Raw genomic sequence first — 27,508 nt, 5'->3', positions numbered from 1 at the left:
ATATATGTTTTTAATTGAACTATGGTACTGGTATGTTGTTAATTAATTGAGGTTTAATGCTTGTTTAAAATATTGTCAATTGGCATTATATAATCCAATCTCAATTGAGAAATGAATTAAGGTTGCTAAAGAAACAGATGGAAAATATAATCAATCTGATGGGGGAGGGCACTTAGCGAATCGGGAGACACGTAGCGAATCGGGAGACACGTAGCGAAACGGGAGGGACTTTGCGAAACGGGAGGGACTTTGCGAAACGAAGAGTACTTTGCGAAACGGGAGGGACTTTGCGAAACGAAGAGTACTTTGCGAATTTACAATACATCAATTTACACAAAATAATTTACAATACATAATCCAACTTCCAACATATTCATCAAGGTTTACAATACATCAAAATAAGTTATCCAATTTACAAATAATAATGTTTAAGGTTCCATAATCTGATGGAATAACCGGACCGCCATCTTCTGCCTAAAAAATCCCATATTTTCTGAGGTCACATTATGCACGGGTTGATTAGCGGTCAAGTGTTCCATGTACATTAGCGTGAAGACCCCACAGTCCCCGCTCTCTGTTGCCCGCGGGACTTCTCCAACCTTAGGAGCAGCGGTTTTCACTTTGGGGTGTGGAAACCGTTTGTATGTCATTGGTTGGAGGGGGCCTTCGAAGTTGAAATTAGGATACCTTACCCTCTCACCGGGAGTGATTGTTTTGGCGAATATACATGGAATCATGTCGCAGAAGGGTTTCAAATAAGGATCCAGATTCTTATAAAGATAGGCGTCACAGTCGTACACGTCAATGCGGTACTTTTGAAGACGTGCTACACATAAAATCCAGTGTTTCTGGTTAATGTTCACTGGCATGTAGACGTCGTCAATTGTAGACCACTCTGGCATATATCTATGTGGTGCGCCCATATAATAGTCTTTGAATTCGTCGACTGGAAATTTGGCAGGATCCTTAATAAAATCCCTGTGCAGTCGCCTGATTCTATCCGACAATACGCAATCCCCAATTGCCGCAAGTGTATTTTTATATGTTTTGGGATAGCAGGAAATCCTTTTCCGCAGAAGATGGCAGAATGCATCGATTTCCTGCACAATGGGAGCATACAACATACATTGAGTACATATCAAACAACATTGACTAAGTAAGTACTTTGCGAAACGAAGAGCACTTTGCGAAACGAAGAGCACTTTGCGAAACGAAGATTACTTTGCGAAACGAAGAGTACTTTGCGAAACGAAGAGTAATTTGCGAAACGAAGATTAATGAATTGATTTGAACGACTTACCTCGTCTTCAATCCATGTAAGCCTTGTTACAACTCTAACCAACACTTCCTTCTTTGCTTGAACCGTATGTAAATCCGTTGTCGAATTATCGGTTTTTGGATCATCCAACCACGCCTTTACTTTATGAAGTAGCTCATCATCAAATTTTTGAAGGTGATTCACTTTCATAGGATCCTTTGTCTTGGGCATTTTTGACAAGGAAGGGTTGGTGTACGAGTCATCTTTTTTCGGCTTCCTCACTCTCCTCCCATAATTTCCTTTAGGAGGAGTATTGTATAACTGGAAATCGTCATTGTCATCATTGTCATCATTTGCCTTCACATCCCCCACAGTCTTCTCATCCTTCACCTTCACTTTCAAATCCTTCAGTTTCAGATCAACCTCCACATCATCCACCCTAGCCACACCGTCCTCCAATTTAGCCTCAACCTCTATCTTTACGTCCTCCACCTTCGCATCCTCCACCTTCTCATCATCATCTACCTTCTCATCGTTGTCTTTTCTTTCATCCTCCACCTTCTCTTCATCATCGACCTTCTCATCGTTCTCCACCTTATCCTCATCCATCTTTTCATCATCATCCACCTTCTCATCGTTGTCTTTTCTTTCATCCTCCACCTTCTCTTCATCATCGACCTTCTCATCGTTCTCCACCTTATCCTCATCCATCTTTTCATCATCATCCACCTTCTCATCGGTCTCCACCTTCTGTGCGTCCTCCACCTTCTCAACGTCCTCTTGTTTTTCATCCTCCACCTTCTCATTGTCCTCCATTACATCGTCTTTCCCATCAGTCCCATCATTCACCTTCTCATCATCCCCCACAGTCTCCTACAAAATAGACAAAATTCACACTTAGCGAATCGACAACAAATAATTTGCGAAACGGAAACTACTTTGCGAAACGAAAAATACTAACTTAGCGAAACGGAAACTACTTTGCGAAACGAAAAATACTAACTTAGCGAAACGGAAACTACTTTGCGAAACGAAAAATACTAACTTAGCGAAACGAAAAATACTAACTTAGCGAAACGGAAACTACTTTGCGAAACGGAAACTACTTTGCGAAACGAAAAGTTCGCAGAATACCTCTTTCTTCTCCTCCTCCTGTTCAACCTTGCTCTTCTCAACTTCGACATCCTTCTTAGAATCCTTAACCTGCAAAATATGTACTGGTTAGATCAGATATGTACTTAGCGAAATAAAATGTAAAGTGCAAAATTCAATATCTCCATACCTCAGTAGTCTTTTCCTCTTCAACCTTCACAGCCTTCTTAGAATCCTTCTTCTTACTCTTCTTCTTCTTTATATTATCCTCCATATCATCTAATCTGGTTAATAATATGGACATCCTTTTGTTGGATTTTTCTAACAACTGTGTGGACATATTAAAAACCATCTTCTTGAACGACTCAACGTGAGTTTGTTGAGTTTGTTGGATTGTGATTTTTAGCTCTTTGATGAGCTCTGTTTTCATCTTTTTCATCTCCTCTTTCAACTCTATTTTCAGCTCCTCCTTCATCTCATTAAAATCACATCCAACAGTAGGTGTTGGAGCCCGAGGAGAAGGTGTGTCAGCCCGAGGACTTGAGGTCGCGGATGGGGGAGTAAGAATGTGGGCCGGAATCGATTCATAAGCAAGCTTCTTCTTCAAGTTGGCTGCTTCTTTAAGAGTAGCATCAGCCTTTCTCTTCCTCGTGGCAGGTTTGGGAATCGGAGTAACTTCTTCATGTTCACTTTCTTCTTCTTCTTCATCAACATCATCTTTTATTACCTTCCCATCAGTAAATCCCTCAAAAAAATCATCAGCTGTCTCGTCGATTTGCTCAAATACATCACCACTGTATAACCTCTTCTCCATGGAGGACTCTTCCATCTCAGTCACATCCGTGGTCTCTAGAGCAGTCTTAACCTCCATCGATGTGTTTTTCCTGTTGGAATGATAGAGTAACAACCTTGGGCGTAGAGGGTCATTAATCTCATTCCTTCTGGCGAATTTAGGGATAAAGTTTTCGAAGATCTCATACGTCCACACTTGAAGTGCCAATGCGAACCCATAGATGTTATATGCAAAAGGAGCATAAGGATCTTCAGCCAACTTTTTCTTCTCAAAAAATGAGGTACAGAGGTGTTTCATGTTCTTGTTTAAACCCTTGAGGGTGGCTCTAAAGGTGACCTTCCCCCATGGATATTGGAAGAAAGTGTCCTTGTCTTCCACCAGGTTGAGTATTTTTGGAAATATAACTCTTTTTGGGTCAAATGTGAATATGTACTGGCAAATCAGGCATACCAGCCCCATCTTGAATGCATCTTCCTTGTCTTTGCATTTGAAAAAAGCCTTCTCGAACTCGCACATTTTCACACTCATGCTCCCTTTAAAGTATTTAACCGAGAGAGGTGGACAACGGCGCAATTTTTCTTGGTCCAACTCAGGATAAACGCCGAAACATAGGCCGGTAACCAACGCATACTCCTTCATACCAAATACAAGCTTTTGCCCATTCACCATGAAAGTTATCTCCTTGGAGTTTGAGCTTAACCGCCTCAACAACATTTGATGAACAATACTTCCTGAGAACTGCAAGAGGGGGGCTGTGAATAATGATCTGAACTGGGTATTGTACACACTCTCCAGAAGATCCATTTCCTCGAACTTATTCACAATCTTCTTCAGGGTGAGGGCACTTTTCCACGAAATCCGACCGGGAAACTCAGTAACAGTTGTTTCTGCCATCTACAAAAGGAAACAACATCATAAAAAATGTTCGAACAAACACATACAAACGTAAGAACTTAGCGAATCGGGAGGCACCTCCCGATTCGCTAAGTGCCTCCCGATTCGCTAAGTACTTAGCGAATCGGGAGGCACTTAGCGAATCGAGAGGTACCGAGCGAAACCGCCGTTAACTGAACATAAGACAGCATTACCGAATCGGAAACAATACGAAACTAATCAGAAACAACAATAAACTTAACATGCAAAAACCCTAAACAAAAAATCTGAAACAAACACTTAAACTTAACATGCAAAGACCAAAATCCATAAGCAAAAAACCAGAAAATGATCGGCCACAACTAGGTATAGCGAATCGCTAGGTACTTACCGAATCGGAAGGTACTTACCGAATCGGAAGGTACCTAGCGAAACCCTAATGAAACCCTAATGACAACAAACAAAAATATACTGAACAGAAACCCTACTGGCGAAAAATATATACTGAACAGAAACACTTAACATTACACTAACATGCAAAAACCACCAATGAACAAAAAAGCAGAAAATGATAATGAACTAACCTTAACCACGAACGAGAAGAAAGCAGAAATGATCGAGCTTGACAAGATTCAGTGAAGAGAAAATGGGTTAGAGAGAGAGAGTCGGGCGGTTGAAATGAAATGTTCTTAATATTTTGAATATATAAGGTCTAGCGCGTGTGAGTACGCGCGTCTCTTCAACTTCCGTAGCGAGTCGGGAGGCACTTAGCGAATCGGGAGGGACTTAGCGAATCGGGACGGACTTAGCGAATCGGGACGGACTTAGCGAATCGGGACGGACTTAGCGAATCGGGAGACACGTAGCGAATCGGGAGGGACGTAGCGAATCGGGAGGGACTTAGCGAATCGGGAGGTCAACGAGCTCCAGCTAAGAGAAGATGGTTTGAATACGTTTTCGCTAATATATTTTAATAACGAAATCGAATTCAAACCATTCTCCTAGCTGGAGCTCGTAGTACTTAGCGAATCGTCAAGTACAAAATTTTTTATTGGTTTCATAGGTAATCTATCTCGTTTGACAAGGTATCAACAACAAAGTCATGGTTTTGAAAAGAACATGTGTTAGCAAAACAAACCCTATAATTTTACATGGAAACATTTAGATTCTTCAGAAAAAGTCTTTGAAGAAGCGATCATTGAACTCCAGATAAGAGAAAATTGTTTGAAATTTATTTCTTATCTGGAGGTCAATGATAGATTCTTCAAAGGCATTTTCTGAAGAATCTAAATGTTTACAATGTAAAATTAGAAGGTTTGTTTTGTTAACACATGTTCTCTTCATAACCATGAAGTGATGTAAATACCTAGTCAAATGAAGTTCATGATTAACTATAAATAACAAAAAATCTTGATACTTAGCGAATCGCGAGGTATACTGCGAAACGGTAAGTCCGTAGCGAAACGGTAAGTCCGTAGCGAAACGGTAAGTCCGTAGCGAAACGGTAAGTCCGTAGCGAAACGGTAAGCAGATCTGAAACGGAAACACATACGCTCTTATCAGACATAGATTTTCAGCAATTATGAACAAATAACAAATAATAACCTAACGAAATGCTCAAACATGAACCAATATGAACCATATCAGCAATAAGAATCAACAAAACGGAGAAAATGATGGACATAAAGGAAATATGAAAAGGTTTATGAAATGAAGAAAGCCTAAACAAGAACATAACTGTTAGAATGAAGATCTACCTCGACGCCGTTCAAATAGTTAGAATCGGAGAAATCACATAAACCCTAGTATAAGAAACCTGCATGCAAAATAGATCTAGGGTTAGAAATCGGCAATAGATAAACATAAATGAATTAGTTAGGTTAGAAGAGCTCGGATCGGGTTTGATTTGTATGGAAACGGAGACGTCGTCGCCGCCGGCCGCCGTCGTCGCCGGCCCCCGTGAGTGAAGGAGAGAATTGGAGAAGAGAGAGAAAAAAATTTAGGGAAATGAAATTATTTGGGTATTTATACAAACGTCTAATCCACTTCGCGAAACGCTAAGTCACTTAGCGTTTCGCGACAAGGGCAAAATCGTATAAAAAAAAATAGAACACCACGAGCGCAAAAAAAATTATAAAATTCCACCAGGTCAAATAACCCGGTTTGCAAGGTCATTTCGTCAAATTTCCCCACTAAAGAGGGAGAAGAAAAGAAAAGAAAGAACCCATTTTTTTGTTTTTCAAAAAAGAAGAAGAAAAGAAAAGTAAAGAGTAGACAGGCCATTGATAAAGCCTTTTTACACGTGAAAAGAATCCACCGAGTGCTATTGCATGTGTCTGTATAAGATTCATTATCATCATCTTCATCTTCAATCCTTTTTTTGCCAGTCTTCTCTTCTTTTGATTCAGTTCACGATTAAAGCCATTTGCTACGGTAAAAATTGATCAAACCCACCTTTTTCTTTTTGAGTTTTAGAGCTCTTATTTGTATCATCTTCAATCCAATCCAAGTGATTTCAGTTCAGGGTCTTCAAAGTTCTATAGATTGTCGTGTATCTCTTTGGAATGTTGATATCACTCTTGTTTGTATGTAAAACTTCTTTAATTAGATTTTTGTTTCGTCCCACGTTTTAGATGCACATGAATCTCTGCATTGTCTGTCTTATTTACCTTGGACGTATTTACTTGGACTAATTTTACTCAAAGAAACTTCTAATTGTAGATGTTCTTTGCATTTGGACTGGATTTGTATTTTTTCTTTCTTTTCTTTTTGTTGGTTGGTTGGGACAAGGGAGGATGGCGGTCTCTGTTGCTTGCAAGAAAATGGAAAATGGACAGTGGTCAGCATTTAAAGGCTGTGTTTTTAAATGCCATTCTATTACTTTCGTTTTGGCGTGTGAAATTTTGATTCACTAACATCATCTTTTTTTTCCATTTTTGGATCATTGCTTTTGATTTTGGTCATCTTGCTGACATCTAATCCTGTTTCTCTTCTGGGTTTTTGCAGATTTCATCATTTCTCGAATGAAAGAAAAATAATAACAAAAACAAAGAACTCCATATGTAAGTGTTGTCCTTGTCTGGTTAATTTGAAATAAACCCACTTCAGCAAAATGCCTGTTAGGCAGATGAATAAGAATCCAGAACAACAACAACAACAACAACAATCCATAGTAATCAAGCCTATCTCCATGAAAACCGAGCAAAATGGTGGTAGTAAAGGTCCTTCAACACCACCTCAGGTGAAGAATCGGGGAAGGAGGAGAGGAATGGGTGGCCGGAAGTCCGATCAGTCAGACTTATCTTTGCGTCCAAGCTCCCGTCCGTGTATTGCTCCGCCAGCCACGGTGGTGGAGAATATCGAAATGGGTTTTCCTTCTTCAAGCAAATCTGTCAGTTTAGCCATTAGGCCTGGTTACGGGCAGCTAGGAACAAAATGTATTGTTAAGGCCAACCATTTCTCTACAGAGTTGCCAGACAAGGACCTACACCAGTATGATGTAAGCCAAATTTTCATTTCTTTCTTGCATTAATGGTAGTATTTAATAGTTTTTTAAAGTTTGGACAATTTTTTTCTCATTCTTTTTTTGATTGGCTGTTCAGGTATCAATTACACCTGAAGTGGCTTCAAGAACTGAGAATAGAGCTATCATTTCTGAGCTTGTGAAGCTGTACAGAGAATCTGAATTGGGGAAAAGATTACCAGCTTATGATGGTAGGAAGAATCTTTATACAGCTGGGGAACTTCCCTTTTCATGGAAGGAGTTCAAGATTAGACTTGTTAATGAAGATGATGGAATCAATGGACCCAAGTAAGGCTTTCTTCCATTTGGATTTTCTCAGTAATTCAATTGTTTGTTCATCATATTTATAATATTGGTTTCATTTGACCCATCCATAGTATAGCTGAAGTAAGGAAAGAATCGTCTGTCCCTAAGAGACCATCTTATGTTCGAATCCCATTAAGAATGCCATGATTGAAGTGGGCTAGCTTAATCTAGAGAAAAAAAAAAACCATAATTTTCAATAATCAATTGTTTCTGGTTTCATTTGGAAATACAATTTCATCATGTTTGGGATCAGAGTGTATATGAACTCTAGATTATCCACAAACCGTATCTGTATATAGAAATTCATTGGTTGTTTCTCAGTGTCAGATTCCAGATGAGGCCAATATGTAGATTTACTATAAAAAATCATAATTGACCAAGTTTCCTTTAAATTACACAGAAGAATGAGAGAATATAAAGTGGTGATCAAGTTTGCAGCAATGGTAAGCATGCACCATCTTGGCGAGTTTCTGTCGGGTAAACGTGCAGATGGTCCACAGGAAGCTCTTCAAATATTAGACACTGTATTGAGAGAACTCTCTACAAAGAGGTAGTATATTACTTATTCGATAGCTTTGTTTGTTTAAAACTAGATTCTTTGTTTGACATGTTCGATTATCAAAAGGTACTGTCCGGTTGGGAGATCTTTCTTCTCCCCTGATATTAGGAGACCACAGAGGCTTGGCGATGGCTTGGAATCTTGGTGTGGGTTTTATCAAAGTCTAAGGCCTACTCAGATGGGATTATCCTTAAATATTGGTAAAAAAGAAACATGACAAATCTTATCTAATCTTCATGTGAATATGAATTTGTTGTCTGAATCCTCTCTATGTTTTCAATTCTTTCTGATTCAGATATGGCTTCAGCTGCATTCATAGAACCTCTTCCTGTTATAGAGTTTGTTAATCAACTTCTGGGAAAGGATGCAGTATCAAGGACTCTTTCTGATTCAGACCGCATAAAGGTATTAACATTTTAGTACTTTTGAAATTGAAGCAGTTATTCAGCTGCCAATACTCTTTTCTTTCTTTCTTTCCTATGTCAGATCAAGAAAGCCCTTAGAGGGGTGAAAGTTGAAGTAACACATAGGGGTAATGTACGAAGGAAATACCGTGTTTCTGGATTGACAACTCAACCTACAAGAGAACTTGTGTAAGTTTCATTTCTAATTAAGTTATGTTTCAAAACATTATCTCATCTAAATCACCATATTGTTGTTCTGGAAAGTGTTTTCAAATGGACCTAAAGAATAGTTTGTGAATTTCATACAGATTTCCGGTTGATGACATCTCAACAATGAAGTCGGTGGTTGAATACTTCCAAGAAATGTATGGTTTCACTATTCAACACATCCATCTTCCTTGCCTTCAAGTAGGAAATCAGAAGAAGGCAAACTATTTACCAATGGAGGTAAAAAAATTGAACATAAGTTTCTTGAAGTTAACACTTTTTCTTCTTTATTCACATGAACTGAAATATTGGCAGGCCTGCAAGATTGTTGAGGGACAACGGTATACAAAAAGGTTGAATGAGAAGCAAATTACTGCTCTTCTAAAGGTGACTTGTCAAAGGCCTAATGATAGGGAAAATGATATCTTAAAGGTATATTTTTAATGATCCAATAGAAGTATGTTAAATGTAAATTGTAAAATAGGATTCTGTAAACATATGTTTCTTCATTGTCTGATTTCAGACAGTTCAGCATAACGCGTACATGCAAGATCCATATGCAAAGGAATTTGGAATCAAAATTAGTGAAAACTTAACTTCGGTGGAGGCACGAGTCCTGCCTGCTCCTTGGGTAATGACAAACCTCTTTTGAAATCTTTTATGATGATAACTGCCTAATATTGGATCCCTTTAATGTTGAAAGCTAAAATATCATGACAATGGGAAGGAAAAGGATTGCTTACCTCAAGTTGGTCAATGGAATATGATGAACAAGGTAAAAAAAATTCTCGGTAAAATGGAACAATCACAGATATTTGACCCTTCTTCGTTTAATTGCAGAAAATGATAAATGGGATGAATGTTAGTCGATGGGCATGTGTAAACTTCTCGAGGAGCGTACAAGAGAATGTGGCAAGGGGTTTTTGTAATGAACTGGCCCAAATGTGTCAAGTTTCTGGCATGGTACGAAAAAAGTGATTTTTTGGACAAAAAGGACTGCATTCTTGTGTTTTTCATGCCATGCAGAATTCTGATCATGTCCGGTTTCCCTTGTAGGAGTTCAATCAAGAACCCGTTATTCCAATCTACTCTGCAAGACCCGAGCAAGTAGACAAAGCATTGAAACATGTTTACCGCGCATGTGTGAATAAACTCAAAGGAAAAGAGTTGGAGCTTTTACTTGCTATTCTTCCAGACAACAATGGCTCCCTTTATGGTACTATTATCCTCTTGTAAACTTTATTTTTTCATGGAGATTAATTGAGTTTTATATCCTTCTTTCTTATCTTCATTCAGGGGATCTGAAGCGAATTTGTGAAACAGAACTGGGTATAATAACTCAATGTTGTTTAACAAAACATGTTTTCAGGATAAGCAAACAATATCTGGCTAATGTTTCCTTAAAGATCAATGTCAAGGTTTAATTTTTTTTTTCCGGGAAAAAAACATAAAACCATAATTTTCCTGCATGCCTCATTTTGATTTTTCATGTATACAGATGGGTGGCAGAAACACAGTTCTTCTAGATGCTTTAAGCTATAGAATACCACTGGTTGGTGATATACCAACCATAATATTTGGTGCAGATGTGACTCATCCAGAGAACGGAGAAGAGACCAGCCCTTCCATAGCTGCTGTATACTTTTCGTATTTGAAAAATCATTGTTTTTAGCCGAGGATTTGGGCACTGATTCTGTCTTTTTCTTATTATTATTGACTTATACAGGTAGTAGCTTCTCAAGATTGGCCTGAAGTTACAAAATATGCTGGATTGGTTTGCGCCCAAGCTCACAGACAAGAACTTATACAAGACTTGTACAAATCTTGGCATGATCCAGTACGAGGAAATGTCAGTGGTGGCATGATTAGGTATATATATAATGAGTTTCTGTTCTTGATTTTCATTGAACTTCATAATATGAAAAGAGGAGCTTGTTTATTTATTTTAAAATTGGAACGATACAGGGATCTTCTTGTCTCATTCAGGAAAGCAACAGGAAGAAAGCCACAAAGGATCATATTTTACAGGTTAGAAAGTTCATTCTATTAAAATGGATTTAGTTATTTTTTTTTAGTATGAAGTCACATTTGAAAACTTAATTGAGCAGGGATGGTGTTAGTGAAGGGCAATTTTATCAGGTCCTGCTTTACGAGTTGGATGCCATTCGAAAGGCTAGTGTGGTTTTCACCTCTTTATTTATACTTTTTGTTGGTTATTTTGTTGAAAACTTGATTACCCATGATTTTAAACTACATTTGCAGGCTTGTGCATCCTTAGAACCAAACTATCAACCGCCTGTAACTTTCATCGTCGTACAAAAAAGGCACCACACGCGTTTGTTTCCCAACAACTACAAAGATCGAAGCAGCACTGATAAAAGTAGAAATATCTTGCCAGGTAGAAACACTTAAAATGTTTGAATTGAGGATATTTTGGTTATTGACTTGAATGATTAATCGATTTCTCAGGAACTGTTGTTGACACGAAAATCTGTCACCCGACAGAATTTGATTTCTACCTCTGCAGCCATGCGGGTATTCAGGTAAAATTAAATTTGGTAAAATAATGAACACAGTTTAATATTATAATCTCTTAATATTATACATAAAGGGGACAAGTCGACCAGCACACTACCATGTTCTCTGGGATGAAAACAATTTCACACCCGATGGAATTCAATCCTTGACAAACAACCTTTGTTATACATACGCCAGATGTACACGATCAGTCTCAGTTGGTAAGATCTTGATTTCTATCTGATTTTCTTGTAATGTTTATTTATTTATAGATGGAATAATGTTTACATAAATAAATAAATTGTTGCAGTTCCCCCAGCCTATTATGCACATTTAGCGGCGTTTCGAGCCAGATTCTATACTGAACCAGAGATTCATGAGAATGGGTCCAAGGGTGGTTCACGGCTGCCAAACGGGGAGTCAGGAATTCGGCCGCTACCGGCCCTCAAGGAGAATGTGAAGAGAGTTATGTTTTACTGTTAGTAAAAAATAAAATAGCTATAGAGGGCTTTGTGTGTATATTATTTATGTATGTAATGTAGTGGACTCTTCTAGCTATTAATTAATAGTTAAAGCAAATATCAGGTTCTTTTTTGTATAACAGCACTGGTTATTAATTATTTATATTTTTGCATCCTTCTTGTTCTTTTGTTTAATAGCACCTTAACATCACTTTTTTTTTTTTTTTTGGGTGGGTTTAAGCTCACCTCAATCTTATCGTAAATCTGAAATAATTCATAAGAGAGGACGGAACAAAGCTCATGTCCTCGTGAGTTAGGATTTTCACACTAACGATACAATCATTGTTCGAGTTTACACATTTACGTTACAACAAGCTTTAAGGAGACATTTGCGAGTTAAATTTGGCCAATTATCCGAATTATGGAAATAAGGTTATAATCCGATTTAAAAAAACATTGTTGGAGCTCAAATTTATAGGTGAAAGTAACAACATCCTTAATTGCAGACTAGACTTACTTTTTATTGGGCCTTGTAGCCAGTGGGTGGGTGGTAGTTGAATGAATCTAGGACCCTGACAAATGGTCATTAGAACCATTTAAAATTGTAAGGTAAGGCCTGTTTACTTTTTTTTTTTTTTTTTTATGATATAAATAGAAGAGAATTTGTTCGAAGTTGCATCGATAATTTGGTATCATGAATGGTGCCGAAAATTATGTGTCAACACGTGATTTGACTTGGAAAATAAAAAATTTCTCAAATTAGATTTAAGTCTAATCACGTGTTGCCACATAATTCCTGACATTATTCGTGACACCAAATTATCACTCTATGTCATTAGATACCCACCAATTCTTGCCTTTTTCAATCATAAATTAGACTTTGTATGGTACATTTAATTTTGTTACTAACTTTGTGCTACATCAATACTTACACTAAAAATTATATAATATGTCTAATTTATGTATCATATAATTTATAAAGTACAGTTGTACCATGATGAATCCCCCAGTGCCACTAATGAAAAGGTCTAAAAGACAAATATCATGAGTGTCTTACCAATAAAGTCAAAATGGAGAGTGGACCATTTATAAACTTATCGTGATTTTGATAAAAAAAAATAAATAAAATCAATCTAAACGAATATTAGTTTATGTTATTATTATTTGTATATATAATTAAATATAAAATTAATTTTAAAAATAAATAACAATAAAAAATACTTATATATCAACTATACAAGTTAAGTTAGGAACTAAGTTTATAGTCTCTCCACTTTGAACTAATATAATGAATTTCAATTATTTGAATAATTAATATTTTTTTTATTAAAATTATATATATAAATTCACTTTATTTATATAAACTTTAAATAATTTATAAACTCCTAAAATTTAACCTAATAAATTCACTTCATTTTTATAACTTTAAATTAAGATATTTAGTTAAAAATATATATTTTTTTAATATATAAAATGTTGTAACATAATTTTTCAAGATAAAAACTAATGTCTTGTTTGGATTGTTTTTTTTTTTAAATTTAGAGGGAGAAAAAAATAATGATTGTTGATGATTATGAGGAATTGATGATTATTTTTGAAATGTATTAATATATATAAATAAAATAAAAAATAAAAAATAAAAATATATAGTATTTTAGTATTTTGATTAATGAAATGAGTGGTATGATTGTTGAGAAGTGATTGATTAAATAATTAATTTTATTTGAGTTATTTTAAAAATTCAAAAAGAACAAGACATAAGATTTTATCAATTTTTTAAACTAGAAATATGACCATAGTTTTGAAACCCGACCCGGCTCATCGGTCGGACCGGCAAACTCGGTGAACCGGTCGTCAAACCGGGTTGGGTTGATGAAAAAATCGAAAAAGCAATCAAGCTAGTATAAATCCGGTCAACCCGCTGGTTGGACCGTAAATCCGGCAGTCCGGGTTGACATAGCGGGTTTATCTAATTTTATAAAAAAAAAAAATCAGTTCTTTTCTTTCTCACTTATCACTCTCTCAGTTCCTCTCCTCATTTTTTGGTTCTTATTGGATTTACCTATTTTTAGTTTATTGTGGGTAGATTACCGATTTTTAAATCTAGACACTGACAAACTCTTTCATTCACTTCAAGCTCCACATCCCACCTGAACCAGCTGATTCCGCTTTTACTAGACTAAAAAACGATTTAAGGTGTCATTATAAGTCATAACTTAAACATTGTTTATTCTCCAGATTAAAACATAGTTATCCAAAAATCAGAGGTTGTAGCTTGATTTAAAGCCTTGTCCCTCGCATTTATAATTCAGTTAAGTATCTTTTGTTTCAACTTCTTTTAAGTTATTGTCATCATTTTTTTGGTCAAAATTTGGTTTATTTTGAGGTTTATACTTTATATAGTTGATGACAGTAGTTGAATATTATTTTGATAAATTTTTGCTATTTTGTATTATTTTATTATTATATATGAAATTTACTAGGCTAGTTGACCCAACGGTTAAACCAGTAACCCAATGACCCATCACAAAGTTGATTACCGGGCCAGATTTCAAAGCTATAAATAGGACAATAAAAAAATTCAACAGTGGGGATGAGTCGTCCCAAACTCGTGGCCGACTCCACTCTAATTTTGAATTCGTCCCTACAACCAAGCTCTATTCATTGAAAAATAATTAAAATATACAGTTTATTTCTTTGAAATAATTTAGTAGATACCCATATAAAAAACTAATTTTGAATAAATTTCTTAATGATATGTAAAAAGAAGAAAAACTGATTTGTTGTAAGAAAGAAAGGAGATATAGGTTAAGAGGTCTATTATATATATATATTATATTATATTATTTATTGTGAGGTCTACATCTAAGACAGGTATCTCATAACACTAGGAAAATTAATGTAAGAATTGTCCTATTTATGATCAATCGAAAAAAGTGCCTTGTCTCATTCAGAAATTCCTCTCCCCCCGGTCGGTACCAAAATCTCTCTGCCTTATCCAGACCGGCATCTCACTACCTAATAATTCGTACGTTATATATATTGCAAACATCATCATGATTCTCAAACATCATCCTCAAATTAGGATATACTTTAGGGTATCCTTTCTATAGGGCAACCCGGCATCACTTTAAATAAATAAATAAATCAATTGTACCTACCTTCTGATGCAGCGTGCGTGGCTAGGATGAATCTTTATCAAGATTCGTTGATTCTTACGAATACCGAAAGTCGATAGATATTGAGGAAACCTCGTTTTCTGATTAATAATCTTCTTCTCCCTTACAATGGAATACCTTCAGGGTATTTATAGGACTTACACGTATTAAATTAGGAATTACGTCTAATTACAATTTAATTACACTAATTTAGGATATTCCTTCCATAACAAGAATATCCCTACCTAATTTAGAATATCCCTTGTAATCTCTTCCTTAATTAGAATATATATTATAATCCTTTCCTTGATTAGAATATATCTTCCAATCCCTTCCTTAATTAGATTATCTTCCAATCTCTTCGACTCGCACCGCATCATTCCCCCCAGGGTAGAAAAGATTCGTCCTCGAATCTGGAACCGCATCATCCTCATCAGAAGAAGACTCACCCACAAAAGGAACAAGATGCTTCACATTGAACACATCAGAGGTACGCACATGGCTGGGAAGGCGTAAACGATAAGCATTGGGGTTGATCTTCTCCACAATCTCAACAGGACCAATCTTCTTAGCAGCAAGCTTGCTATATTCATGAGCTGGAAAACGATCCTTAGTCAGAATAGCCCACACAAAGTCACCAACTTCAAAATCAACAGCACGCCTTCTCGAATCAGCCTTCTCCTTGTACTTGGCAGTAGCAGCAACCAAACGGTCATGAGTGGTCTGATGAACCTGAGCCAACTGACCAACAAAATCCGCAGCAGTGGAATGAGGACGCACCTTGCTGGGCAGCGCTAACAAATCAAGAGGAGCACGCGGAGACAGCCCGTAAATCACATGGAAAGGACTGAAACCAGTGGAGCGATTAACAGCATGATTGTGAGCAAACTCGGCCTGAGGCAGCTTCAGATCCCAAGCCTTAGGATGATCCCCAATTAAACTGCGCAGAAGGTTCCCCAAAGACCTATTAACAACTTCAGTTTGGCCATCAGTTTGCGGGTGATAGGCACTGCTAAAATTCAGCTGAGTATTAACCAAACGCCAAAGACTCCTCCAAAAGTGACTCACAAAGCGAGTGTCCCGATCAGAAACTATGGAGGCAGGAAGTCCATGAAGGCGATACACATCCCTGAAATAAAGCTGTGCAACAGCCACAGCATCAGAGGTTTTCTTGCAGGGAATGAAATGAACCATCTTCGAGAATCGGTCAACCACCACAAAAATCGAATCAGAACCACGCTGGGTACGTGGCAGCCCAAGGACAAAATCCATACTGACATCAGACCATGGTTGAGTGGGAATAGGCAGAGGCAAGTATAACCCGGCATTAGTCGAAGCGCCTTTAGCCAACTGACAAACACGACAACGAGCAACAAAACGCCCCACCTCTTTGCGCATCGAAGGCCGGAAATAAGAAGCTGCAAGAAGCTGGAAGGTACGATCACGCTCAACATGGCCTTCTTTGTGGAGTTCCTGAATCATCCTCAAACGCAGGCTGCAATCTGGAATGCACAGCTGCACACCACGGAAAAGGAACCCATCCTTTTTTGGGGTAAGAAGGGCCGGGACAACACAGGGACTAAGGCTTTCTCGAATGTGTCCCTTAGCCAGCAAGTCCTCCACCTGTCTACGCAACTCTTCATGTTCTTTGGGACTCATGCGGTAATGAGGACGGTTGGGTAGGGCAGCACCTGGAACCAAGTCAATGTGATGCTGGATATCACGCAAAGGAGGCAAGGCACAAGGCAGATTCTCAGGAAAAACATCTGCAAACTCCTGTAACAGCGGCTGCACTGGAATAGGCACCTCAGAACTAGCACCACAGGTAATCAGCGAACAAAATGGAGCAAACACCATGCCCGATTCGACCATGGCGGTCTGAAAAGGACCCCGAGACAACAAGGTGGTAGGGGGGGCGCATGATGAGTGGGGGTAGCACCCTTCTTGGGCTGATTTGGCATCAACACAATCTTGACTCAGCCAAGACAGACGATAAGGCTTGGGGTGAGGTTCAGTGGACAGACCCAGCTTCGAAACTGCAACCTCAGAAATCACATTCTCACAACTCCCAGCATCAATGATGAAGGTGCAAACTTTGCCACCGATGGTACAAGTGGAATGGAACAGATTATTACGTAACCACTCGTTGTCAGGAGCACGAGGGGTTAAACATGATCGACGAATCACCAAAAGGGGGCCAACATCACCAGAAACATACTCCTCCGCTGCCTCATCATCATAAACATCATACACTGGGGCTGAATCTGAAGGAAGAGCAGAGTCAGGATCCTCCACCTCAGTAAAAAGACCACGATTGGTGGACTTTGGGTTGCGACACTCTGCTTGGCGATGGCCAACTTCACCACAATTGAAACAACGCAAGCCACCTGGACGTCCCTGCGGGGGGGATGTAGTGCTGCGAGGGGGGGCTGGGGTGGGATGGGCCGGCTGGGAAGAAGAACCAATGCCACTAGTGGGGACAACCTGTTTTCCAAAGCTACCCGAACCGCGCCTGGCTAGCTGTTTCTCAGCCTGTGAAGCACGCTGATGTGCCTCAGAAACAGTCAAGGGATCAAACATATTCAAAATATCCTGCAACTGGAGGCGAAGGCCACCAATATAGCGAGAAACCAACTGGAGAGGGGACTCAGACAGGTCAACACGAGCCACAAAGGTGTAAAACTCAGTGGAATAGTCATCCACGGAACGAGAACCCTGACGAAGATTCTGGAACCGCTGGTACAGGTTACGTTCGTAATTATATGGTAGAAACGCAGCCCTAATATGCTTCCTGAATTTGTCCCAATTCGTGAGCTTTGCCTTACCATGACGAACACGTGTCTGTTTCAACTGCTGCCACCATGCTTGTGCACGACCATGTAAGCGGATCGTAACAAGGGGTACACGACGATCTGCAGGAACTTCCTTGAAATCCAGAATCTCTTCAACCTGAGAAAGCCAATCAATAAACTCTTCCGGTGATAGACTACCATCGAACTTAGGGATGTCCACCCTGAAAGCCTGCTCCCAGCGATGATTGGGGCGTTCAGGGGATCGATTCCGAAGACCACCGAAAGGGTTTTCATCTGTCATCGTAACATCATCTTCAGGGTGGTGCATGTGCATAGATGCATCCATCCGTTGCGTCAACCATTCAACCTGCCGCCTCAAATCGTCGTTATCACGGCGAAACTCAGCGTTTTCACGTCGCAACTCAGCAAGGTCACCATCATCAGCACCAGGGGTAGGGTTGCGCGGCTGTCTTCGGGGCGGCATACCTCAGGGTCGACTGGAAACTGATACCAACTGATGCAGCGTGCGTGGCTAGGATGAATCTTTATCAAGATTCGTTGATTCTTACGAATACCGAAAGTCGATAGATATTGAGGAAACCTCGTTTTCTGATTAATAATCTTCTTCTCCCTTACAATGGAATACCTTCAGGGTATTTATAGGACTTACACGTATTAAATTAGGAATTACGTCTAATTACAATTTAATTACACTAATTTAGGATATTCCTTCCATAACAAGAATATCCCTACCTAATTTAGAATATCCCTTGTAATCTCTTCCTTAATTAGAATATATATTATAATCCTTTCCTTGATTAGAATATATCTTCCAATCCCTTCCTTAATTAGATTATCTTCCAATCTCTTCGACTCGCACCGCATCACCTTCTTCACCGATATTGCAGTCACGGAGATATTCCACACACATTCACTTCCTTTTCAATTTTTATTTATACTAAGTTATGTTATGACTATAAAACGTCTTAGGTTAAAGTATATTATGACGATGAGAATTATATTAATTTTTCTTAAAATAATAAATTAATTGAAGATTACATGAGCAAAAATTGCTTAGTTCTTGTCATAATTGAAGGCATATACAAGAAGACTAACATTTTAGATAAAATTCTACTTGATTATCTAAAGAAATACAATTTTAGGTTCTGGGTCTTTGTCCTTTATTTATTTAGTATGAAAGTCTCTTTTTTCTCACACTTTATTGAATTATATATAATATAAAGATCTCTTTGGATCATTTTAAAAAACTATTTTGGATAAGAAAAAGTACTCTAATTAATATATAAGATTAACGCTAAAATTCTAGTTAATAAAATGAGGGAGTTTCTTTTAAACCTTATTAGCCCTAATGGCTAGCTAGGTTTATATTGCGTAAAATTCTTCTTTTAGAAGGTATTATGAGAAGGTATGATAGAAAGTGTGTTCATTTAAGATATAGTTTAAAATTTACCTTAAGAAGGCATTCATTATATGCTCATAAATGAGGTTCTCATTGTTTTTGGCTTCTCAGCTGCATTCATTATATGGTCATATGCAATGTGTGACAACTATATGTTAAATTTATCATGAATGTTAATGGCTACCAAAGGGACTTCTTCAAAGGAGAGCTATGAGTTTGGCAAGGTAATCCCATCTCCTCTTATTTTGTCACCTCTTATTTATTCCACTATGAATGTAGGAACGAGAAGATTACTAACGTCTATTTTGCAGATGCTAGGGCCGACGAGAAATTCATTGGACTCCTCGAGAAAGCTCTAACCTTGTTTTCTAGCACGGTTATAAGTTAATTAAGACAAAAGTCTAAGTTTTTTTGTCGGGTTGTCGGTCAACAAAAAAAAGTTTCCTTAAAACAATTTTAAAAGTTAGAGAAGATCATTTGTCAGTGAAGTATCTAAGAGCTCCATTGATTTTTGGGAAGTTGTTCTTTACACATTGCAGATCTCTTGTGGAAAGCGTGAAGAATAGAATATTTGATTGGACCACCAAAACACTCTTTTATGTAAGAAAGACTTGAGCTCACAATGCGTACTCTTTTTGACATTCAAAATTATTGACATAAACACTTTATCTTCTCGAAGAAAGTGTCTCAAGAACTTGATCGGCTTATGAGATAGTTCATCCGAAAAATAATGAAAGATGTGAAAGAAAAGAAGGTAAAATGGGATAAGGCCTACATGCTCGAAAAATAGTAGATAATAGAATTAAGTAGATGACTTGTGTCTTTTTCAGAAAATCATATTCTCTATGGGTCAAGTGAGTCCAATTCTCATTTTATATATACAAGGTAAACATTTTTGGACATGTCATTTTTGGGAGAGCTTGTATAGGTAATTAAGGTTAATTAGATTTATTCCACTAGTCTTTTCAAAATATATAATTGGTCTATTAATAACTTGCACCTAATTTTTTTTTCTATGACTTCATCTTAAATTTGTGCTTTTAAGTTCACTTAATTTGATAATCTCTTTTGTTTTAAAAAAAATGAGTTATATTTAATTCATTTCATTCATAGTAAAGTTGACACTCTTTTAATTCTTACAAAAATATATATCAACAAATACAAAAAAAAAAATGTATAAGCCAACAAAATCTTAAATATAATCTTCTCATTTACTTTTGCAAATAAACTTTTCATTTTATATTGTTTTTCCCTAATTCAAATTGTTAAGTCAAAGTTTTTGTATGAGGTTTATAGTTTCTTTATATATGGGAGATTTAATCCCACCAATCATGTGAATTGATTGAGAGAATCACATGAGCAATGAAAGGAGTTCTATTGATCATGAGAACATTAATTAAGACTTTGGACAAAATTGATGAAGAATTCATTATAACATATGTATGATGTCAAATATGATAAGACAAGTGAATTAAATAAAGTCATTATCATATTATCATATATGAGAGCACGCCAAGAAAATTAAGCTTATTTCATTAATGATTTTTGTTTTGTATGACCAGAGTATATTCCGTGAAGAGCCCACATACCAAATAAAAGTTTATTTGGTTTGAGAATCTTGACTTGTAGCCGAACTTTTGTTGGCTAGTTTTTGTAAATCGCACATTGTTATGTTTTGGTTGTTCTTATGATTATTATGAATGACACAATTATCAATTTCAATTGATTTTGGATTAACAAAAAGAGATTGTTGCTTTAAAAAACCCTTAATCTATTTCAAAGTACAAATTCTAAATGCATGTTACATTGATACTCACTTAGTTAGAAAGCTGTATTGGCATTGGTCACAATCTCTGAACATGTGCATCACTCATATACCAAAGATGTAACCTTTCCATTTTTTGTACTGCATTTGGGAGAATACTACTGAACCAATGAAATTGAAACCACAGCTATATATTGAGTACTGATTTTGATGTTTATCTCGATATGTACTAAAAGATTCACAAATTATATATATAATAGCTGGTATCCATATATGTATATATATATTATGATTTTCTTTTTTGGATGTATCATAATTTCAACTTGGATTATATGAAATCACATTCTTAACTATTCTTTTTAAAATCAATCAAACTTCAAAAGAAACTAATTAATCACCCATTCTTCTTTATAATTCTCTTTTTTAACATCTATCTCATTCAGATCGATCCCATTACAACATGATGAAACCCTAATCTCATTTCCTCAAAAAAAATGATAACATTCTTCTTGTCATTTCACTAATCATTTGATCTGTCATTCAACTTACCTTTCAATCCAAGATCTGAAATGGGGTCGACCTTCAATGAAGAGTGGACATTTTACTTAACCCAATATTAATTTGTGTTAATTGTGCGGTGTTGTTGTCGGAATCTCGTTATAAATCCAACAAAAGGTGTGATAGTGCAAAATAAAAACAATTTAGAAGATGTTATATATGAATCATGAAGAATTTCAAAAAAAAAAAATACCATAGTCAAAACATAATTCCATAAGTTTTTAAGAGATGAGTTCAACACAGTCAAGTTAGTGTAAACGCAAAGACAAATCTTTTTTTCGAGATGAAGATGACTATTTTATTATAAAAGAAAGAACACCAACAACCAAAATCATAGTTAGTTCATATAACAACATCCCTTCTGTCCCAACTAATTAAACTGTTCTTAGTAAGAATCAAATGAAAACAATCTAAAAGAAAGAAGAAAACTGAAAATCAAACGAAACAGAAACTAAAAATACCAAAAAAATAGATTAACCCTTCAACTAATTAAAACAGTATAATTACCTTTTTTTCTAGGGATCCTTTCTAGAGAGAGAAACTCATGATTATTAAGTTTTTGAATAGATCTATCTACTAACGAAACGGATGAAAATTAGGGTTTTGCGTGACACCAACAACAGGTGAAGCTACCACATGATCTGATCTTTCCTCAATCAAAGTAGGAATGTTTAGATCATGCTGGCAGCTTCATCTGATCGTGGGTACACGATTATAACCATCTCCCTCTCTCTCTAGGGTTTGGAGAAATCATACTTCATGCTATACCTATAGAGGGGAGGAACGAGGGGAATAAATAGAGGTCTGATGGAAAAGGAATCTATTTTTCATTTTTTATTTTATTTTAATTATTAATTAACAAATAATATGTGACAGAAAAGCCTGAGAAATTTAATAAATGGCATGCATATTTAAAATTCATTAGTAATTGAAAGGGTAGGGTGGTCCCTAAGTTTGCAAATTGTATATTGTCACGCCAAAGTTTGCAGATCACAGCCAGAAGATTAATTAGTGGTATACATATTTTTTTTCTTCCTTTTTTTTATTCTTTAATCACATTATCACGACGACGACGAAGACTCGTAAAAATAATAATGAACCGAACATAACATAACTCGATCTTTCGAGTTTCTACCATTTGATTAGCTAGTAATCTTATATAAGTGTTTGAAATTAACATCGATTAATTAGTTTAATTCGAAATCTTGGAAGAGGATTTAGTTACTTTACAAAGGTGGGGGGACCTTTTCTTTCTCTTTCTCATACACATACATAGAGACATGAAGCATGAGCCAAAAGAGGGAAACGGTTAACACAAGAAGCAAAATGTGAGGGACCATCTTGCATGGCTACTTTAAAAGGTTGCAAAAGGTTTACATTAAAAGAGAAGAGAAGAGAAGAAATGACTAAAACTCTTCTTTTGAGTTTTGGTCATTTAATTCATTCATTCCATTTAAGCATACTTTCATTTCTTCACTTCTTATTCTACCAAACTTTCTCTTTGCTGGATACATGCACATCGATCTAATTGCTGCCAGCCGAGACCTAGCTAGCTAAGAGAAATTAAAGTCTTCATTTCATATACCATCAATTTTTTTTTCTTTTAAATCTTGAAACATTGTATATAAATTAATGAAACCACTTTCCAGATCATCACAGTAGCTTTTTCTTTTGCTGAAGAATTAACTGCTTCAAGTTAAGATAATGAAATATGGGGACTAGATAGATCATTTTATAGACATCACACCGATTAGTAAACAATTTATTAATTATGTGTGATTGTAGAAGAAATACATTCATAAAACATTCATAAGTTGGGAATGAAATAGAGAAAATAATTGGGATCTTTTAACTCATCGTTTTGTCATCTAGTAAGCTATATATATATATATATATGATAATGTAATGTTTTAAGGATAAAGAGGATTCAATATCCGAGACTTTGTTTCATTTAATAAAGCTCTTCTATCGAAATTGTATAATAAATTTGTATCGAAACCAGATAATCTTTAAGTATCGATGATGAGATATAAGTACAGTCAAAATTAGTCTGGTGGTTCACCAAAATGTCTAATCATTCAACGATTGTAGCATTTGAAAATGATTTTTTTTTGTGTGTGAAAGAGATTTCGCGAATAGTTCAAATTCATTGTGGGTGATAGATCTTCGATCAAGTTTTGGAACGATACTTGATGTAGTGTCAAAATTCTGGCGGCTACTTATTCTGAGCTTGATTTCATTGTTGTATATAGAAATTACACAAACACAAACATGTTTGATTACCAGTATAGTGGTTTTGCTGTTCGAATTAAATATATAATTAAATTAAACGTTAAAGAGAGTTCCTTCCTAACGGAGTTTTGATTCTAGTATGATGCAATTAAGTGTCCATGCCTGAATAAAACATTATGCGTTGGTAAGACATTATAGTTTCTATGTGGTGTATTGTTATAATTTATTTGCTAAGATGTTTTCAAATGATTTTTGTTGGGAGAAGTTTTAGAAGTCAAAATTTTCATCCAAGATTTTGTTATTTGAATCAAACGCTATTCACGGTAGAATTCTTAATAATAATATTTGCTTGAAAAAAGATTGAATTATGGTAAGTCGTTGTTGTATTTGTCACAAGAAATTGGAATTTAAGACTCACTTATTTTTGTATTGTCAATGAATAACTAGTATATGCAATCTTTATGGAGTATATATAATTATGATTCAAGTTATAAGTAATTATTTGGGTTAGTAATTGTTGAACCTTTTCATAATTATATTATTATGGCATTTTTTAAAATTCGTTCAGGAAAATCGGTGGAATCGATCAGAGAGTTATTCATTCTTCTTGAAGATTTACGAGTTTGATATGTTGAGTAATGTGTTTGAATTCTTTTCTTATTTATGATTTTTTTTATTTTCTAATATAATACTTTTTTTTTGTTATGTTTAAACGATTTTATTTTTATTTTTAATATACATTAACCATTTAAAATATATATATATATAACTTCGTAGTAACATGAATTATGAATCTCGTGAGTAAGAATGACAATTATAATTCGTTCCGCGATTTCAGATTCTAATTGCTTTAATTGGGGTAGTTTTTTTCCAATTTGACCGATAGTTAACTTAGAATGGGACAAGGATCCTAATAAACACAACATCCCGATGATAAGTTAACTTAGAATGGGACAAGGATCCTAATAAACACAACATCCCGATGATATTTGTGTCTCCGTCTTAACTCCGCTTCAATTTCGCCCTAAACACTAATAAACATAATTAAATATATAACATTATTAATATATTTATAATACGAATTTTTACTATATATTATATAAAAATATTTTTATATAATTTTCTCATAATTGTTTTTTAAAATATTATATAAACGGTGTCTTGCGGGATGAGATTTCCCAAAATCGAACAAAACGTGAATGGCAGGAAAATAATCTAAAACGTAGAACGGAACGAGAATAATAAATGAACTTTCATCTCCTAATCCGCCTCATTGTCATTCATATTCGTAAAAAAGTAAAAATTGATTTAAGTACTAGGAAAGCTAACACCATAATCGATTTTATTAACATGTTGTGATTCATTTTTTTCATTTGTTGTGAACTAGATTTTTTTTATCTTTATATTTTTAAATTTGTGACAAATTATTTCACAACTTGGTTTGTATTTGTAAATTTTGTCTTGATTCTTGAATATGAAGATAAATGAAAAAAATATCTTATAATTTAAATAAAAACCATAAAATTACAATAAACCAACATTAATATTTTAAAGAAACTCTTTGTATAGTGATTTTGAGATCTCTAGCCAACCCAGAATAAACCAGGGTCACAATATTTTTTTTTATTTTTTTTTTATGATTCTCTTGATATGAAGGTTGAGAATTAAAAATAATATATGATGATTTGGGAACCAAATATGATGTTATCTATTTGATCACGATCCCTTTTCCAGGCATTATAATGATGATATATCCTTGATAATATTCGTTACTTTTGGCCCAGTAGATCATGCTCCAATTACAATCAAATATATATATATCATGTATATATGATATCGAACACTAATTATTCACGAATCCTTGCATCATATAATTAATATTCACTACTTATTTTATTATTTCATATTTCGGATTCATTAAACTGTTATACTATCATCCTAATCATAGCCACCAGTACCACTATCATCATTTTATAATATAATAATAAGATTATGCAACATAGAAGAAGAGAGTTAAGTTAAAGACAATAAGAAAAGTGAAAAGAAAAATATATATAATCAAAAGTGGAAATATAACTTCTTCTTTTTTTAACTCATCAAATATTTTAACTTTTATTCAAACGTTTAAAATTTAAGAGGAAAAAATTAAAAATATATCACTTTCGAAAATAAACTTGAATGAGAAATCAATTTGATTGAGATGAATTCAGTTGGGAGAATAACAATTTTTCTTATAACAAAATAAACATTCACATTTATTTAATTTGTTTTCTTTTTGTTTCGATTAGGCATTTAGAGATACATCAATTTGTGACCAATTACTATTGATTTTGAGATTTGAATTCTTTGTATTGGTACGCATCTCATTATTTTTTATATTTTGTTTGAATATATCCGTTTAAATGTAATTGTTAATGATTGTTATGTACTTAATATAATTTTTTTATTAAAAAAAATTAGATATGATCAACATTTTATTTCATGAGATAAAATCTATATATATCCAATTATATCCAAATTGTGGTATTAATGTTCTCCCAAACATTAAAAAGAGTTTTGCCTCCTAGACAAAGGAGATGCTAGAGGTTTCAAACGATTGTGACAACTATCTCACAATCGATAAAATTAAATAAATATATAATGTCATCAATATATTTATTTATCTTTTATTTTTTATAAAAAATTTAGACATAATATAAAATTTTAATATATTATTATAAACTATATAAAAACGATAATTTTATCATAATTAATATAAATGGCCCCCTCTGAAATTCTCTAAAATATGGTGGAATAAAAAAATTTCCAATAGTAAAACAGGAAGGAATGATAGTAAAAATAATTTAAGAAATAGAACAAGCAAACTAGGCATCAACAATTCCCTTCACCATCTCTTGAGTAAATATTCAGTACTTGAAAGTGACTTATCTACTCATAAATCACGGTAGAAACAACTTCGAATTGTGTTTGTGAGATCTTTTTATTCTCGCACCACTTTCAAATGATAATATGACTCGTCTTCTTTCTTTGTTGAGACCTTCTCAACTAACGTGGGTTTTGAGTTTGTGATGACCTCCTTACGACTTCGAATCATCCTTAGTGCCTTGAAAACCTGATCGATGGCGGTGATTGTTACAATAAATTGTTGAAAACATCATCAAATACATTATAACATATTAAATTGTGACTATGGTTACAAGAGTCAAACTTACTAAAAAGATTTAAAAAAAAAAAGCATTGGCTTGAAACAACATTTTCATCATCTAAAGTGTTTTGCCTTCCTAGAATTGCAATTTGTCTAGTCTATGGTTGCAGCATTCTTTTCATAAAGAAACTCTTATTAGATAGTTTTTTTTTTTTAAAGTGCCTGCAATATGATATAGATTGAGAGTAGTTTAAAAATAACGACAAAAAACAATTAAAAAACACGAATTTAAAGTGTCACCAAACACACCCGAAACACATAATCCAACAATGTTCTAGCTAACAAACTCTAAAGTTTACAAGAAAATTAATAATTTCACAATTTTTATCAAAGAGATCTTGATTAGATAGTTGGTAATATGTAACATCTCAATTTCCATTTTCAA

At 35.2% G+C, this 27,508-nt stretch overlaps 2 protein-coding genes across 3 annotated transcripts; one reads left to right on the top strand and one right to left on the bottom strand.

The window, feature by feature from the left end:
* Nucleotides 1-428: 428 nt before the first annotated feature.
* LOC124939338 lies at nucleotides 429-2,074 on the bottom strand. The gene is made up of 3 exons (XM_047479820.1): nucleotides 1,988-2,074; nucleotides 1,301-1,816; nucleotides 429-1,100 (listed from the first exon to the last, which is right to left on the bottom strand). The coding sequence occupies exons 1-3, from the start codon at nucleotides 2,072-2,074 to the stop codon at nucleotides 429-431; spliced, it is 1,275 nt and encodes a 424-aa protein (XP_047335776.1).
* A 4,691-nt stretch (nucleotides 2,075-6,765) lies between these two features.
* On the top strand, nucleotides 6,766-12,133 carry LOC124937956 (protein argonaute 10-like). Of its 2 annotated transcripts, none has more exons than XM_047478295.1 (21): nucleotides 6,766-7,515; nucleotides 7,619-7,827; nucleotides 8,249-8,395; nucleotides 8,471-8,604; nucleotides 8,700-8,809; nucleotides 8,891-8,997; nucleotides 9,117-9,255; nucleotides 9,331-9,447; nucleotides 9,539-9,646; nucleotides 9,719-9,790; nucleotides 9,856-9,978; nucleotides 10,072-10,231; nucleotides 10,312-10,433; nucleotides 10,514-10,651; nucleotides 10,742-10,884; nucleotides 10,981-11,043; nucleotides 11,124-11,187; nucleotides 11,278-11,413; nucleotides 11,485-11,558; nucleotides 11,627-11,753; nucleotides 11,843-12,133. In XM_047478295.1, the coding sequence occupies exons 1-21, from the start codon at nucleotides 7,129-7,131 to the stop codon at nucleotides 12,013-12,015; spliced, it is 2,853 nt and encodes a 950-aa protein (XP_047334251.1). In that variant the 5' UTR covers nucleotides 6,766-7,128; the 3' UTR covers nucleotides 12,016-12,133. The 2 variants fall into 2 exon arrangements, with proteins under 2 accessions (XP_047334251.1, XP_047334250.1); XM_047478294.1 differs by having other exon boundaries at nucleotides 6,768-7,515; nucleotides 8,246-8,395.
* The last annotated feature ends 15,375 nt before the right edge of the window (nucleotides 12,134-27,508 follow it).

This window comes from Impatiens glandulifera, chromosome 5 (assembly GCF_907164915.1).
Source record: "Impatiens glandulifera chromosome 5, dImpGla2.1, whole genome shotgun sequence".
Taxonomy (NCBI): Eukaryota; Viridiplantae; Streptophyta; class Magnoliopsida; order Ericales; family Balsaminaceae; genus Impatiens; species Impatiens glandulifera.
The sequence above is the reverse complement of the archived record's forward strand: the minus strand, read 5'-3'. Positions and strand labels throughout refer to the sequence as shown.

What these genes read in the sequence shown, in the direction of transcription:
- LOC124939338 (XM_047479820.1), bottom strand. Translation starts at nt 2,074, where the DNA reads ATGGAGGACAATGAGAAGGTGGAGGATGAAAAACAAGAGGACGTTGAG. An exon ending in AGGTGGAGACCGATGAGAAG is followed by an intron (nt 1,817 to 1,987) that starts GTGGATGATGAT and finishes GATGAAGAGAAG; the next exon opens with GTGGAGGATGAAAGAAAAGA. An exon ending in TTACATGGATTGAAGACGAG is followed by an intron (nt 1,101 to 1,300) that starts GTAAGTCGTTCA and finishes CCCATTGTGCAG; the next exon opens with GAAATCGATGCATTCTGCCA.
- LOC124937956 (XM_047478294.1), top strand. Translation starts at nt 7,129, where the DNA reads ATGCCTGTTAGGCAGATGAATAAGAATCCAGAACAACAACAACAACAA. An exon ending in CAACCTACAAGAGAACTTGT is followed by an intron (nt 8,998 to 9,116) that starts GTAAGTTTCATT and finishes AATTTCATACAG; the next exon opens with ATTTCCGGTTGATGACATCT. An exon ending in CAAAGGATCATATTTTACAG is followed by an intron (nt 11,044 to 11,123) that starts GTTAGAAAGTTC and finishes TTAATTGAGCAG; the next exon opens with GGATGGTGTTAGTGAAGGGC.